This window comes from Orbicella franksi, chromosome 15 (assembly GCF_964199315.1).
Source record: "Orbicella franksi chromosome 15, jaOrbFran1.1, whole genome shotgun sequence".
NCBI lineage: Eukaryota > Metazoa > Cnidaria > Anthozoa > Scleractinia > Merulinidae > Orbicella > Orbicella franksi.
Window position 1 is genome coordinate 15354807 of NC_138159.1, and position 17383 is coordinate 15372189.

General features: G+C 39.4%; 1 protein-coding gene across 3 annotated transcripts; it reads right to left on the reverse strand.

The window, feature by feature from the left end:
- Positions 1-6443: 6443 nt before the first annotated feature.
- On the reverse strand, positions 6444-14432 carry LOC145469857 (uncharacterized). Of its 3 annotated transcripts, XM_081453670.1 has the most exons (6): positions 11324-14432; positions 10826-10966; positions 10582-10728; positions 10185-10295; positions 7777-9628; positions 6444-6548 (listed from the first exon to the last, which is right to left on the reverse strand). In XM_081453670.1, exons 2-5 carry the CDS (start codon positions 10931-10933, stop codon positions 9605-9607), a joined length of 390 nt encoding a protein of 129 aa, XP_081309796.1. In that variant the 5' UTR covers positions 10934-10966; positions 11324-14432; the 3' UTR covers positions 6444-6548; positions 7777-9604. The 3 variants fall into 3 exon arrangements, with proteins under 3 accessions (XP_081309796.1, XP_081309794.1, XP_081309795.1); XM_081453668.1 differs by lacking the exons at positions 6444-6548; positions 7777-9628 and having other exon boundaries at positions 9993-10295; XM_081453669.1 differs by lacking the exons at positions 6444-6548; positions 7777-9628; positions 11324-14432 and having other exon boundaries at positions 9993-10295; positions 10826-11309.
- Positions 14433-17383: the final 2951 nt, after the last annotated feature.

A 17383-nucleotide genomic window follows, 5' to 3' on the forward strand; every position in this document is an offset into this window, starting at 1 on the left:
GATTTCTAGAACGTGCAATATTGCGGAAGCCCTTATCCTGTTAACGAGGGAAAATGAAAACATTTGATACTTTGATTCTAGAGAAAAACAAATATAATGAACAGTTCGTCTGTCAGCTAAAAGGTGATCAATATTATTTTTTCATGTCCGGAGTTGAACTCGATCTGACTAGAAAGGAGTGTAGTTGTCACGCTAGCAAAACTATCAATAAAAAGATCAATAAAAATCGCAGAGAAGCTAACTTTTGTAGCCTGCAAAAAAAGAAAAAAAAAAAAAGAAAAAAGATCACTCTCTCCTCAACTCGCAAGTCGCTTTCGTGGTTATTGTCATTATTGAGCGAGATCTGTCAGGATACAGAGGGGGTTAGAGGGTGCGGCTATATGCAGTTAACACCCGATAGCTCAAACCTTCAAGGGAAATTGAAAAATTAAAAGGATCGAGTTATCGGGAGTTCAAGCTATCGGGAGTTGAGGACAAACGACCGAAAATAAGGGGAAAAAATGGCGTTCACTGTATAGTTGTTATACAGTGTACATCAAATTTGATTATAGAGAAGCTGAGTGAGAATGGTACAATATTTAAAAATTACCGCATAAATGAAAACGTCTAAACGTAATGGGAAATAAAAGAAAGCAAAGCAAAGCTGCAGGAGAAGTGTACTGCAAACTTTGCAGCGAAAGAGAGCAACGTCGGGCTGCTGCTACAGGGTTCATGTGATTTACTTTTTATAGAAATAGTTTCAAAGTTTTGTACTACAATACTGATTGCTTTGAGTTGTGACGTATTGACGAACATAGTTCGGATTATCGAGGATAAAAGTACACAGAACATGACCTGAGGCTTCGACTTAGCAGGAGGTTCGAGTTATCGATGGTTCGAGTTGCTGGGGTAAAATTACAGTAAACGGATAACGGAAATCAAAAGGAAATTGATTTTGGTTCAAGTTAGCGAGGGTTTGAGTTATCGGGAGTCGAATCTATATACATAGTAAACTCAGGAGCCCATAATGGGCACCTGGTAAACTTCACAACTCACAAATGTACAGAGTAGAAATAAATCTAACATAGCCAAAGCGGAAGTTGTTGAAAGCTGCAACTGTGCTATTTTGTTTTGAAAGTGCCTTCAGGATTTGGCCGCGTGGTAACTAAAGGGTTGGTCGGAAAAATTAGAAATACGGTATTATAATGATGCGTGATTTTAGGAAGGGCGTTAAGCAGTTCGGCGGAAACTTCGGCGGAAATATTTTTCCGGCACTGAAGCGCCTCCTAAGGCACTCCTCTTTTTGTAGTTTAAACGGAACGCGAAAAATTTAAAAGACTTTCAGAACGCTTTTTCATTTTATATCCCTACAGGACAACCGAGAGGTGTTATTTAGCGCGATCTCTTTCATTTGGCCGACTGAAATTAGAGAAATGAACGGAAACTTCAACTAGAATCTTCACTTCGCGTCCAGGAGGCGTGACAATCACGCATAAGGCTTGACACCATCTTTTGACGATGTCACGCGATACGGCGCAAACCTTCGATTTTTCCAACCTTTCGATAACCATAGCCAAAAGTCGTTTACTTTCGCTCAGTCAGACATTGTGATTAATCCCCCGATTTCTCAAACTACCCAGTGATTTTAAAACCAACTTTGGTTTGTCTATGAGGTTTAAGAACTAGGGTTTCTACGGTACATGTGATGTGAAACCCAGTATCTCGAAATCCGGAGAACGTCACAAAAGAAACAAAATGACACCCATTGTACTGTTTATTTACTGTTTATTAAGCCTTAAACTTTTTTATCGTATCTGATAATAAAGTTCCTCCCGTTAAAGTTATTCTTAGGTCGATTCCTCTCCGATGCCAGCTTTGCGATCCCCGGCTTACTGCTCAACCTGTGAAGAAAAATATTGACATATTAGTAGTTTGGCTACCTGTAAATACTGCTTTTTCTTTAGGATTTCACATTTATTGTTTAATCTTTGGTATCTCAAAAGGAAGTACTTCGATTTGTTAAGTATATTTATTGAGTGGCAAAATAATCAGAAACTGACAGTATCAATGTTATCACTCTTTTTCAGTTGGCGCCATAATTTTTTTATTAAACAATTGCCCAATCATTGCTAAACAAGTTGAGGTCATTTTCGAGATACAAAAGGTTACCATAGGCCGGCACTTATCTCCGGTTTCTATGCAGAGTGAAGCAACCAGGAGATTCGAATTACTGATATTCGAACTGCTTTTAATTTCCCCCGGGGGTTTGAGTTATACATTTTACCGCTCCACAAGGTCACGGACAGCACATCTTAAAAATCATTTTGCTGTTTAGGAAAAAATTCTTTTCAGGCCTCCTTCTTGAGGTGAAAGTGAACAAAAAAGACCTAGCTTGCGCAACAAGCATCCCCGTACGAAGATCTTTTCCGCATTGCTCCAATTGACGCGCGGTCAGGATGCGGAAAAGCTCTTTATACAGAAACGTCTACGCAGGCTAAACTAAGACCCAAAATATCGTGACCAAGCTCCTTTAAATTAAGGTCTTGAAATTTCCTGAAATAAACGAAGGTACCTCAGATGAACGGGGCGGCCCGTACAGCTTATGATTGTCAGGGCTTAACGAGGATATATGGTTATTTATTCTGCACAGATATTCCACCTACCTTTCAAAAGGTTGCTTTCACGCGATACAACAAAAACAAGAACCACATATTGATATGCAAGGGCATCTACGTTTTTCTCTTTCCCGCAGACCTTCAATATAATGTGACGACGGCATTGATTGCTGAAAGAAATATATATTAAATAAAAATATAGAGTCAAAAATTTAACTGATTCATTGCCTATGCGCATGAATAACTTGTTGCGAAGACATTAAACAAAGATGAGGATTTGGCGTGGATGTGTGAACATTTAAATGCGCGGACGGGAATAAAATTGTGATTATAGTGGAACCGCACCGCACTTTTAAATTCCCTATTCTCCATTTCCCGTTTCCCACTCCCTATTCCCCTTGCAGTAACAAGAGGAAAGGTTCCCTAATTTTAAAGAACCTGGCTCGCCGCAGGCCAAACAGTTGATAAGCAAAAAACAGCCTGAATTGAAAACAATTAGGGCAAACCTGGAAAAAAAATTATTACTTTATTTTTTTTTTTTAATTCTATTTATTTATTAACGCACAACAAGACACTGCTGAACCTGCTTACAATCCAAACTGCTACAAGCTAAAGGACAATTTGATTTCTATCATCACTTACAATATTTTCATTTAACCTACTTATTTACAAAATCAGTACTTTATGGAGCATCAAAAAAGTGTTCGATCTGAAAAGGAGGAGACACCTTGTAGAGCGTATGGCATTATCTTACAGAAAATTAAAGTGCTTAATGGGGGGTGGGGGGGGGGGGGGTTAAGGTGGCTGGCAACAGTTTCCAACACTTCCAAGACTTAGACTTTGTTGAGTCGTTATAACCACTCTTCATCAGCTGACGCTAAATTCATGGTATTGAAAAATCGACTGGAAAAATCGAAGAGAACCGAAACTTGTTTGAAATCATGCAAGGTGTCGCTGCGATCCACTCCAGGATGAGCGGGAACTTCAAACAATTCTGTTCGCTTGTTTGGGTCTACCTCCATGTTCTCGTTGTATTCTATGGAGTTCCATCCCCGCCAAAAATCAAAGTTGATCACAACATTCAACTTGACAGTCTAACAATTAACTTGGCAAACATCAACATCATATTTCACTCCTCAACTTTGTACTTTGTATCACAATCATTGAAACTTTAAACATCAACTTTCAAAGTGACAGTTCAACGTTCAACTTTATCCATCAACATTCATGTTAACATGTCAACAATGATCTTGACACTTGGGCTGTCAGCAAAAGATGAAGTTTGAATCTCCAAGTCGAATGTTGAGTCACCAAAGGCGCACCAATCCCGCCAAAATTCAACTTGAGAATTTGACTTTCAAGTTGATAATTCAACATGAATTGTTACGTGTCAATATCCGTGTTTAGCAATGAACATTGCTATTGCTGATGACGCAAATATGTTCACCATGACGTAATGCTCTCTCTCTTCCTCCCTCGAGAAAGTACCCTGGTTGCGGTTGGTCACGTGTCTAAGTATGCCAATCAAAGCCGCACAGAGGGTGGGTCCTCAACTTAAATTTAGTCAACACTGTCTAGGGAGGTAAATGTTTGCGCTGCTATACAGACGTTATTTATTTTGAAAGTGAAGCAAGTTGTTTGTCAGAGATCCTCCCTGACCAATGCTTCGTCGCTATGATCTGAACTTCTATGAGTATGAGATGCTAACTGAGAGGGAACTTTGCTTATTTTTCAGTGCTTTTTTAAAAACCGTCAACAACCTGCTTCGGATCAGTTTAATCAGTTTTTCACAGCAAAAGAATTAAGTAACCGTCAAATTATCGACGGGATGCATTCAGCTAAATGAGAAGCTAGTTTCTTGGCCGAAAATTGGACTTACCGCTAAAACAGTTTTAAAACGAAAGCCACTGGATTTTACAAACGCGCGACCGATGTCGCTGTTGTCAAGTTCTTCATAAAATTTCTCACAACAAGAGAACCGAATGACCGTCAAACTGTCGATTGGATAAATTCAATCAAATTCAAAGCTAGTCTCTTGGCCATACACTGGAAATATCAAACTCTACACGAAGGCATCAACGTCTCCGTTGTGATTTTTTCGATCGAAAAATATAAGCTGCTTAATCAAGTTATTGGTGTTCAGCACTCAGTCGTTAATGCTGTTGATGTCAAGTTCTTCGTAATTTGTTTTCGCCGCAAGAGAATGGAATGACCGCCAAACTGTCGATGAGAGTAATTCAATGAAATTCAAAACTACCTTTGTGGGCGAACAAACAACGTATTTAACTCTAAGCGAATGAGTAAATACCTACGTTGTGATTTTGCCGAATGAAAAATGAAATTAAATTCACCGCGCGGTTCATTTATTGTTGTGGTCGTCATTTCCAAGTTCTTTGTCAATTATTTTCACCACCCAAAATTCCAAAGACCGTCCAACTATCGATGGGAAAATTCAGCCAAACGCAGGGCTAACCTTTAAGCCGAACTTTGATGCATTGAACTCCAATATCGAATGTGTCAATGCCTTCGCTGTGAGTTCGGCCGAGGTTACAAATTCCACTCCATACTGGGCTCAGGAGGTGAGCTCAGTGGACACAAATTTTAACTGTCCTGCCCCTCCCTCCAATCATTTTTCTGGAATCTGGAAAAATCTAGCAGACACGTGACCAGCCACAACCAGGGTACTTTCTCTGACGTCCATTCTAGAAGTACTAGAAATTGTAATTTAAATTTATTATGCCCCTCTCACAGAAACGCCTCTGAGGGAGGACGCACTTTCGCCGTCAGAACTATTAAAGATTGGAACAGTTTACCCCGGTCTTTAAAAACAGAGAAGTCCGTTAAATCGTTTAAGGCTAAATTATGTAATACTATTCTTAACTCTCAGAAAACTAATGGAATTTTTTAACTCTTATTATTCGTAGTATGTTTGAAATTGTAAGTCCAGTTTATTATTTGTAACCATTTTTAATAGTAACTTAATTAAGTATTTTATTGTAAATAATATAGTATTTTAGCATTTTATTGTAAATAATATATTTTTAACATTCTAATCATTTTAAGCTGAGGGCCCCAAGTTTATCAGTAACTTAAGTTACTGTCACGGGTCACCCTCATTAAATAAAGTCTTTCCCTTCAATTCACTTCAGGAAGAGAGAGAACATTACGTCATGGTGAACATATTTGCGTCATCAGCAATAGCAATGTTCATTGCTAAACACGGATATTGACACGTAACAATTCATGTTGAATTATCAACTTGAAAGTCAAATTCTCAAGTTGAATTTTGGCGGGATTGGTGCGCCTTTGGTGACTCAACATTCGACTTGGAGATTCAAACTTCATCTTTTGCTGACAGCCCAAGTGTCAAGATCATTGTTGACATGTTAACATGAATGTTGATGGATAAAGTTGAACGTTGAACTGTCACTTTGAAAGTTGATGTTTAAAGTTTCAATGATTGTGATACAAAGTACAAAGTTGAGGAGTGAAATATGATGTTGATGTTTGCCAAGTTAATTGTTAGACTGTCAAGTTGAATGTTGTGATCAACTCTGATTTTTGGCGGGGATGGAACTCCATAGTATTCTTCCCCGGCCTCCCCAACGTGAGCAGTGAGATCCACAACCTTGTTGGATAAAATGGCGCTTATATGACACTATATTCTTGGGCAAGAGTAATAGAAAAAGCAAGAATAAACAAAAGAGATCAATACGTAAGCTTACCTTTTGAGGGGAAATGTGGGACTCCTTTCGTTCGTCGTGGCCTTTGTAAACAGGGTTACCAGAAGTAGAACTTAACAACACGAATATGACGAATAAAAAGTACTCCATTTTCTTGGGACTGCCTGGGACGGTGAATGACAATATATTCTGTTCGCTTGTTTGGGTCTACCTCGATCTTCTCGTCGTATTCTTCCCCGGCTTCGCTGATGTGAGCAGTGAAATCCACGACCTTGTTGGGAAAAATGACACTTACGACGTAAATATATTATTGATCAAGAGTAATTGGGGGAAGTCTGAAGAATAAGGACATCGATATACACCTCTTTAGGAAAAAAATAGGACTCCTTTGTTTCCTCGTGGTTTTTATAAACAGGGCTACCAGAAGTCCAACTTAGCAAGACAAATACGACGACGAAAGAGCACGCCATTTGGGACTTGGACAGTGAAAGGCTTCTGCAAAACAACTGTGGAGAAAATTGAGGACAAAAACAAAACTATGGTCGATTGCCGCACAGGTGACCCAAGATCTCTCTGCGAGGAGTAACGGTAACTCACGGTAACCTGTGAGATGCAGGATATGTTGGTTACACTCGTAGCCACCTCCACGAACGCGTTGATGGGCACAAACAAAAATCGTCGTCAATATGTAAACATTATTTGAGCGAACATAAGTTGAACGTACCTCCTTGTCTTTCAGAACAATTTCACGTGCATACTAAATGTTCTAACAAATTTGATTGCCTAATCAAGGGGATGCTTAAGAAAACTTAAACCATCCCTAAACGTGCAAACGGACTCGATTCGCGCAAAGGTATTCACTTGAAGAACTTATGATCCTTTGTCATTATGCTAATTTATAGAGACTGTATAGAAATCAAATCTTCGCATTATTTATTCACTTTGCCTTGAGAATGGTGTCACACTGACGCCGAAACGTCGGCTTTTAACGTTAATATTCGCCTGCTTATGTTTTAAGAAATCATTATTGATCAAGGCGATAAACATATTCAGCTATTAAATAGAAATAGAGCCTAGTCAGTCTTCGAATGGGGAAGCAGATAGGGAAAAAAATTAAATCTGAGATCTAAATTCACGGGTCACTGAAACAAATAACTTGGTAAGTGTTAAAATATTGAGAGAAGGTGGGCCTTTAAAGAAAAGTGTTCCCTCCGATGGTCGAAAGTTTTCTCTTACTTCTAATTTCCATATGAGAATGACATTGCCAAAGGCTTCCAAATATACAAGCAATTGGTTAAAAGGACCCTACTGTGCAAAATGGAACTATTTCGGGGACGAAGATGGAAGTGGATTGCAGTTTATCATTTTGTGAAAAACCAGAACACACTGAAATGCCAAAGGAACTAACCACAGTCTACTTTTCTAGTAGATTCTAATCAATTAAGCGACTGAAATATTAGAATCACTGATCAAAACGCTTCAATGAGAAGAACACTTACCTGCTGTAACAGGCACTCGATAGTCTTGTTCACTCAACAAACGTGAGGCAACAAGTCACGGATTGTTCAACAACAAAGACTTCCTATCATAAAGATTGGTTTTAACTGGCGCACTAGCAACATACGCAGACTCAACAGAGTGTAGCTAAGAAACGCCTTTTGTTTGGAAATTAGCATAACTAAAGGTGCTAACTATCAAAATCTTACTGCTTCTTCGTATGTCAGCTTATGCTAATGCTTATGCGCTAGTGAAAACACATGGCACATAAGAAGAGCACATAACACCCGACTCTATTTACACCAGCCCTCCTTAGCGCCTCCTCTCTGCGTGGAAAATGAAGGTTCTGCTCACATGCTTGCTGCATGAAAGGTCACAACAGAAGATATACATTTACGTTACGTTAGCAGTTGTCCCACAATTGCGGCGAAACTCCAGAACGTGTAATCTGAAGCTCTCATACTGTTTATGAGGCTAATTGACAAGTGATGTTTTAGATGCTTATCGAAAGTTTGTATATTACTGGGGCGAGGAGCACGCGAACACTCTGCCTGTGGTCTGATCTCTAGCTAGACCACAGGCTACCCAGGTGTTGTGTATACGATTTACGTGACATTTGCCTTACGATATCAGTCGCTTATAGGACAATGAATGGGAATGCTACGAAAATTACTCTTACTCTTACTCTTGCTACATGTACAAAAGATTTTTAAATAAGATGGCTTCCTTAGTATTATTATTACACGAGTTATATTTTCTGGTGTCTCGCCTCCATTAAAGAGAAATGGCTATAACCCACACTCGAAGCTCCATAAATTCTACAAAAATGGCCTAATCTCCCAAAAATTACCTCACGGTCTACAACTCTCATTTCTAATTGCTTCCTCTAGGCTTCCAAAGTTTATCTTAACCAGGCGAGAAACGCTACATGGTTTACTAGCGCTAAGTTTACATTTCTGCTTCGTCTCGAAGCTCACCTCTTCCAGAAGTTCAGTTAGTTGGGGCGCAAGCGTAAAAAATGACGTACCAGGCCTCTCTTTCCTTTATGTCGCTCCGCCGTTCTCTCTACTGCGTCCTAACTAACTGGATGCCTGGCAGAGGCTATCCCGAAGCGCAACCTGTTATCTCGAGCACTGGATTAGAAATTCTAGCTTAATGACCATCGCCATCGTGACAAAGGTGGAGGGACCGGAACGACTCTCATCATGCAAAGAGCACCAAGCGACGGTCATCTGCAATTTTCCTGCAGAAAAACAGATCGTAACTGGGCGCAGCTATGGAAATTTCCCTGCCATCCACAGTTAAGGCTCGCCTAACGGCTGTTGTATCACTTTTTTCTTTCTACCACATTTTGACGTCATCGGGAATCCAGTTACTGCACAGACGCACGGCAACATGGGGTCTATTTGCTAAACATTAGTCAGCGAGGCCGAAGGCCGAGTCAACTGCCGCCTCATAGAATGTATGCAATGATGTGCAATGTATACAATGAGAACACGATGCTGCATAGTGTTGCCATTTTATCTTATGAATAAATCACAACTGATGCAGTTTGCTTTCTAATTGAAGTTTATTTATACACAGCTTGAAATCTTAGCAAACTATCAAAAGCAGTGCATGCACAAGATCAGGAAAATGTTGCGGCACTGAAAATTATTTCCACCGTCTATTTTTTAGCAAATATCCTAACAGCAACGCAACAAAGCTTGAATTATTATTTTTACTTTATCTGCTGTTCTACTGGCCTTAATCAATTTTCTTGTGCCAGCGATAGCGATGTTCCTCCCGTTAAAGCTATTCTTTTGTCAATTCCTCTCCGATGTCAGCTTTTTAATGCCCGGCTGACTGCTTAATCTGTGAAGGAAAACATTTTGAAATATTAGTATTTTGGCTACTCATAAATACTTCTTTTTTAAGGGCTTCACATTTATTGTTTAGTCTTAGGTATCGCAATAGGTAGTCGTTTTACGTGAGCCTTATTACTGACATCCCTGGGCTAATTGCGTTATTGAGTTGATATCTGTGAATATACTTTTGGGGGTAGAATAGCCATCAATTGAAACTGAAACTGTCAATGCTGCCACTATTTTTTAGTTAGCGCCATTTTTTTTCATGCCACAATAATGATATCAAACAATTGCCAAATCATTCGTTAACGAGTTTTGGTCATGTTCGAGATATGCAAAAGATTACCATAAGCCGGCGCTTATCTGGGTTTCTATGCAGCATGAAGCGACAAGCGAAGGAGTACTGGAATTCCTGATGTCAAATATGCGACGATAATATAAAAAAAAACTAAGAAATGAGACACACTAAAATGTTCAAAAGAAAAGCATTGGAACCCAGATTTAGATTTTCGGGGCCTGGTGAGAATATATGATGGATTATTGTGTACGCATAATTGACCGACCTTTTCGTACGATCTACAGCACTGCCAACTATGCACACCGCAAAGGCAGTACTGACGTTTTTCTCTTTTCTGCGGTAAATCTTCAACATCCTGTGACGACGAAATTGATGCCTAAAAGAAATAAATATTGAATAAACATGTACAGTCAATTAGCTTTCAGAAGAAGAATGTGGTGATAGGAATGTCTAAAGCCGAGTACAACATTCAATGGTATGGGCCTAATTTAAACTGCGACTGACTCAAAAACGTGCTCGATGACCCCAAATCTTTATATTATAGAATTTTGATTAGCACTATAACACGTAACTTTTGGCAATTTTTGAAACTCGTTTGTACATATATACATGTTGAATTGTTTTGAAATTAATATGGGAGATAGTAGAGAAATGAAACTTACTGGCTTGAAATCATGTAAGGCGTCACTGCGATCCACTCCAGGGTGAGCGGCAACTTCAAACAATTCTGTTCGCTTGTTTGGGTCTACCTCCATGTTCTCGTTGTATTCTTGCCCGGCCTCCTCAACGTGAGCAGTGAGATCCACAACCTTGTTGGATAAAATGGCGCTTATATGACACTATATTCTTGGGCAAGAGTAATAGTAAAAGCAAGAATAAACAGAAGAGATCAATACGTGAGCTTACCTTTTGAGGGGAAATGTGGGACTCCTTTCTTTCGTCGTGGCTTTTGTACACAGGGTTACCAGAAGTAGAACTTAACAACACGAATATGACGAATAAAAAGTACTCCATTTTCTTGGGACTGCCTGGGACGGTGAATGGCTCCTGCAAAATAGAATTGACTAGTGTTCTGGCTAAATGGTCGAAAGCGTATATAATAATTATGGTATAGTGATCTCTCGGCCACACTTTTCAATTGAAACACTGTCCCTTTAATGAAGGCAGAAACTGCGAGTTTTCCTCAACTGCTCGACAAGGCAGGGCTTCCAAATGATTCAGCCTTGAAATAAAAGTGCTTACAAACATGACAAAACTGAGATATTTGAAAACGAAAACCCACTGAAGAAACCAGCCACGGTCTACAGTTCTCGTATTAAAGATTTATAGGTTAATTCTAGAATAATATAATTAATCGACGGAATAACTGAATGGGAACGGCTTCGATGAAAAGAACTCAGTTACCTTCTCGATCTAACAGGTTCTCAATAGACTTGTTCACTCGATCAACAAACGGGACGTTTGCGTAAAAGTGCAGCGTTGTGGGACCATTTATAGCGAACCATGCCGACAAACGGCGTAACAATATCCCTTCTGTCTCAACAAGACGATTGTTCAACAATAAAATCGGAAAGCATTAGTTTTCTTTGGAGAAAAAAAGAAGCTCTCTTGGGGTGCTTTCACGTACGCCGTAAAAACGGTACGTCACACCTATAGCCGCAAGACCATCCCTTTAAGGAAAAAGATGTTCTGCTCACACACGCGCCTGTTTAATAACTGCTGTATGACCACGAAAGGTCGCCATTTTTTTTTTCTTTTTTGGCGCGGTGATGACTCAAGAATATATTGAAGACAGCCATTCAAAAAATTAAGTCACGAATCTGAGATCGAGATGCTTGAGACGTAAACAACCTTTTCAAGATTTATTTAGATCTGTTTGGTTTTAGTAGCTGCGTTAATTCCTAGAAATATTTACCCAAATTTATAGAGCTTTGTAGGGAGACACCATTTTTGTTAGTTTACCTAGGAAAATTTCGAAACCTGTGGAATGTCTCTCATATTTCCTGTCTCTACAGGGCAAGGTTCAACTCTTTTATTTGGCCGACTGATTTTGAAGAATTGAACGGAAACTCCATGTAGAATTTCACTGTAAATGCCATAGCGGACACATTTGCACGTACGTACCAGTCCTGCGTTCCTTCACCCTGCGAGACAGAGATTCTCAGTTCTCTTGATAGTCCAGGAGAGACGAGAGGGAAGCTCTGCTCGCAACCGCTCGATCGTTTGATCAGCCGCCACCCACAAGCTGGGACGAATAAATTAAAAATACTGGGCTTCGACATTTGAAAAGACTCCCTGCGTTAGCTTCAGTTGCAAGCTAGTTCCAGTCGAATACGAACATAGCCTATTGACCGATGAATAACTGGCAATCTTTGATCTTTTGCTGTTTGTGCAGTTCCAGAAACTATTGCCGTACATTAATTCAGCTTAACAAGCTATTCACTGCCAGAGGAGTATATATATGAGGGTTGATAGGCAGGGCTTTTTTTAATTATTCCAAAAGAGTTTGTTTATCTGCAGCTAGCTTGCATGCAGTTTGCGAAGCACGCGCTGGACAACTTCGTCTTGGATAAAGCCAATTTTGGTTTATTTTGTATGTATGTTTTGTTGTCACTCAGTACTTCGTAGACCTTTACGAGATTTCCGATCGTAGTTTTTACATATATTTAGAACAGGACCTCTCTGTATATCACCGGTAGGTGAGTGAGTTTCCTGTGATAAATAATGTTATTATTATTGCAGTTTCTGTAAACTACAATGGAAAATTCAGAGTTCGAACGACAAGGAAATCGAGCCGTTGCAAGCAGAGGTTCCGTCTCGTCTCTCACCGAGCAGAGAGGGAAGGTAATGTCTGTTTGGCAGGGTACCCAAAGGTTGAAATAAAAAACAATATAAGTTACCAAATACTCAACTTTCTTCCGTGTTTTTCATTTATGAAACTGTTCCCTGAAAAACCTACGAAATAGCACCGTCAGCCTTGAGAAAAGAGGTTTTCCCCACGAAATAGAAACTTATGCTCAGTGGCGGTTTTCCAGGACATGTAATCTGAAGCTCTCGCTCTGTTTACAAGGCTTATTCAAACAGGTGATATCTTAGAAGCTCATGGAAAGCTTGTATGTTACTGGTGAGGGTACACTCGGTGCCGGTGGGGGTACTCCCAGAAAAATGTAGTGGGAGTGTGCGAAACCCTTACCCGTTACCCTATTTCAGACCAAAATCTGCGATTTTCCCTACCCTATGTCAGACCGGAACAAAAATTCTAATCGCTATTTTAGACCTGACCCTTAAATTGACACCACGTTATCATAAGGAAAAAAAAACTTACACAATTCGAGGCTAGAGAGCACAAAAATTTAGCCTTTTCTTCCCTCGTGCAACTGAAGTTTTCTTCGAATGCAGATGGGCAAGACAAATATGTATTCGTTTCTCAGCGAACGAAATCAGCTACAAAAGTTTACCTGACTTGGTTGAGTTGAATTGAGAACGTTAACCTGACTGGCTAATGTGGCGTCTTTTATTGCTGATAGTTGTAAGCCAAGATCGTCTTAAACTAACCTTTCTAACCAAAGCTTCTATAAAAACGCATGGTCTTCCGTGCACCTTACCTAAAAATAAGACTCATGAACCCTCATTTTATTGCCTTTTTGGCAAAAGTTGATATTTACCTTACTACACGCCAATTATTTCAAAAAAAAAGTCTGTTCGTGGATACTTTTAAAAAAGTACCCATTCTAAAGAACGATGAAAGTAATTCTTTGCATTCTTTTCCTGTGCTCATTACACCCTGAGAGGGGCTAGGTAGTCCCATTTCCCCTGGGTCATGGGAAATACTGGTCAGCAGAATCCCACGGATGATGACTTACTAACTTCTCATTACCTACATGTTTGACATTGTAGCGGTATTGTGGGAAGAAATTAATCTTGATAACGCGGCCCAAGTGATTTTCATAACAAAGCAAACCAGCGTGGCTTGAGTCAGGCAACCGAGAATTTAGGGAGTCTGGGACTGCCGGTAAAATTCACAAATTCTTGGAGGATCCGCTGATCTCGGATCCAGACCTCGTACTGGCTGACCGCGAATTTAAAATTTAAAATGGCCAACCACAAGACAGAAGGTACGATCGAAAAAGGTAAGTTTATCTTTTATTCATGTTCCAAATGGATGTATGGGCACCCTGTGACGAGATACCGATCTAAAGCTGGTTACAGCCGTTCAGCGATTGCTTTTGCTTCGAATCCTTGCGGCTTCTGTCGTGAGTCTTTTGCGGTGATCGCCTGACGAACAACTAACGATTGCTTTTGCTGCAAATCCTTCCCGCTTCTGTATTGAATCTTTTGCGGGGATTTGCTATTTTACCATCGAATTGTTATACTGACAAAGGTAGCTGACATCTGTTTTTTTCGTGGGTTCATTTGAAAATAGAAATGACAGACACTTGGTAGCCAAAGCCTAGTGAGGGCTTTGTAATCTTGTCTTGTTTTTACTTCATGAGCTAAACAGTTTTTCTTTGCATGGAGGTTCGTTGACTCTTTGGAGCAATAACTGTGGGAAATGAAATGAATGTGAAAGTTTGTCGTATGTAAGCGTTTGAAACAAGTGATAGCTTGCTTGTTGTACTTATAATAACAGCAATAGATCTTTATTAACTGAATATCTAGATTACGTCTGTTAACCGGATGGACATTGTTTATACTTCACTCTTCTTTTCAAGTTTGGAGGGAATTCACGATTTATTTTCAGAGTGAAGCTTGGATCCCTAAAGGATAATCAGAACACTGTAAGCACATTTTATCTTTCCCTTTTGTTTACTGTTGTATGGTAAGTGTAATCTTTTAAGTGTTTATACAGAAACTTTCCAGTCAAATGTAAAAATGAAACCATTAACTGAAAGTGTATGAAATCCTTCATCGAGCCAAATTTTGCTCGTTAGAGACTGCAAATGGTCAATTGGACCGATCTATGGCGAAAAAGAAAGTTTTGGAGAAAATTTGTGCTTTTCTTTCACCCTTCTGAATACCAAACTTTCACCAAAAAATACCGTTTTTAAGCGTTTAGTCAGGTTTTTTAGCTTCCATGACATTTAAATTGATGACGTCACAAGTGGTACAAAGAGCACGACCATTAATTACACGCATATGCGTAGTTGGTATTCAAAGGGTTAACGCATTTTTTGCGTTCAGAGTACGCAATACTAAATCCGTTGTTATATTAATAGTTTTACGGTAATATACCTTGCTACGGTATATCGAAATTACTCGCCCGCTGGCTGGCAAAAAATGGTATACTCGAACATGCTGGCAAACTTTTCTTATGTTGACTAGCTAGGTGACAAATTTAAAGCATGCTGGCTCGTTGACGACCTCAACGTCGAGCGCTGGCTGGGAGTCCGATAACTTCAAAATCCTGCTTGCTGGCGGTGAAGAGCGGGTATTTTTTCCCAGGAAAGTTAAATATTAAACAAGATTGACGTAGCGACACTCGGGTAATGTTAAGCACACTGTACGGTGGATTTTCTTCGAAACTGTCGTTGGGTACTCCTGGAGAAAGCACGCCATTTGGGACTTGGACGGTGAAAGGCTTCTGCAAAACAACTGTGGAGAAAATTGAGGGCAAAAATAAAACTATGGTCGATTGCCGCACAGGTGACCCAAGCTCTCTCTGCGAGGAGTAACGGTAACTCACGGTCACCTGTGAGATGCAGGATATGTTGGTTACACTCGTAGCCACCTCCAGGAACGCGTTGATGGACACAAACAAAAATCGTCGTCAATATGTAAACATTATTTGAGCGAACATAAGTTGAACGTACCTCCTTGTCTTTCAGAACAATTTCACGTGCGTACTAAATGTTCCAACAAATTTGATTGCCTAATTAAGGAGATGCTTGTTATAAGAAAACTTAAACCATCCCTAAACGTGCAAACGGACTCGATTCGCGCAAAGGTATTCACTTGAAGAACTTATGATCTTTGTCATTATGCTAATTTCTAGAGACTGTATAGAAATCAAATCTTCGCATTATTTGTTCACTTTGCCTTGAGAATGGTGTCACGCTGACGCCGAAACGTCGGCTTTTAACGTTAATATTCGCCTGCTTATGTTTTAAGAAATCATTATTGATCAAGGCGATAGATATATTCAGCTATTAAATAGAAATAGAGCCTAGTCAGTCTTCGATTGGGGAAGTAGATAGGGAAAAAATTAAATCTGAGATCTAAGTTCACGGGTCACTGAAACAAATAACTTGGTACGTGCTAAAATATTGAGAAAAGGTCGGTTTTTAAAGAAAAGTGTTCCCTCCGATGGTCGAAAGTTTTCTCTTACTTCTAATTTCCATATGAGAATGATATTGCCAAAGGCTTCCAAATATACAAGCAATTGGTTAAAAGGGCCCTACTGTGCAAAATAGAACTATTTCGGGGACGAAGATGGAAGTGGATTGCAGTTTATCATTTTGTGAAAAACCAGAACCCACTGAAATGCCTAAGGAACTAACCGCAGTCTACTTTTCTAGTAGATTCTAATCAATTAAGGTGGTATGGTACCCTAAAATATGGCGATGTTCATGAAAAATTCAATTTCTTGGAAATACAAGACTTAAGACCCTTGAGGACTTGTCAAAAACATTTTGAAACGATCTTGCCGAATTTCCTTCTAGATGAGTGTGAAATTTAAGGAAAGTACACAGTGGTATAAGTTTTTTCACGTGGCAACGGCCGTAGCAACGACTGTTTACTATAAGAACGTGACCAAAAATATAGATTAATTTTAACTTATATGAACGAAACTATTTAGAAAAAACATTTAAGACATGCACAACTCGATTGGTATAATTATTTGTGAAAAGCTTTGCCTCAAATTGCCATCACAGGCTCATTCATTTCCCTTATGACAAGGAATATTTCCCACAACTGCGGTAACTTTTTACAAAATAGAACAACCATTGCACCCCCTCCCCCGAGATCCAATCTGCACCCCCCCCCCCCCACTATTTGTGGCTCGTTAAATGCTTAATACTTCGTGTAAGAAACTTAAAGTGCATTTTTCTCAAAAGTTAACTTTTGTACCGACTGACTTCGTGCCAACATCTCTACTTTGCAAGGTTTTTAAATAGAATTTCTGAAACTTGGGCTCATCAAAGACCAATAGTGTCGTGATGATATAAACCCAAAAAATCGTAACATTTTCAGGTCTGTCACGTGACATGAGATGATTTGTCCACTGGGTGTGGTAAAAAATAAGGTTATTTCCAAATAAAACTGTAAAAAGCACTGAAAATAAGAGTTAACTGTCAAAACTTAGGTTCATATCACAGAACAAAACAGAAACTTACATGATATGCTTATTTGACAGTCAATTCTTGTTTTGTAAAAGAGCAGGAAGTGTTGGCGTCAATACTATAAAACACTACTTCCAAAGGCTGTGGCTGGTTTCCATAGCAACCATTTTGAGTAAAACTCTAG

Coding starts and splice junctions, on each gene's coding strand:
- LOC145469857 (XM_081453668.1), bottom strand. CDS start 10,933: ATGGAGTACTTTTTATTCGTCATATTCGTGTTGTTAAGTTCTACTTCT. Junction 10,729..10,825: donor CCCACATTTCCCCTCAAAAG/GTAAGCTCACGT, acceptor TTATCCAACAAG/GTTGTGGATCTCACTGCTCA. Junction 10,296..10,581: donor CCTTACATGATTTCAAGCCA/GTAAGTTTCATT, acceptor TATTTCTTTTAG/GCATCAATTTCGTCGTCACA.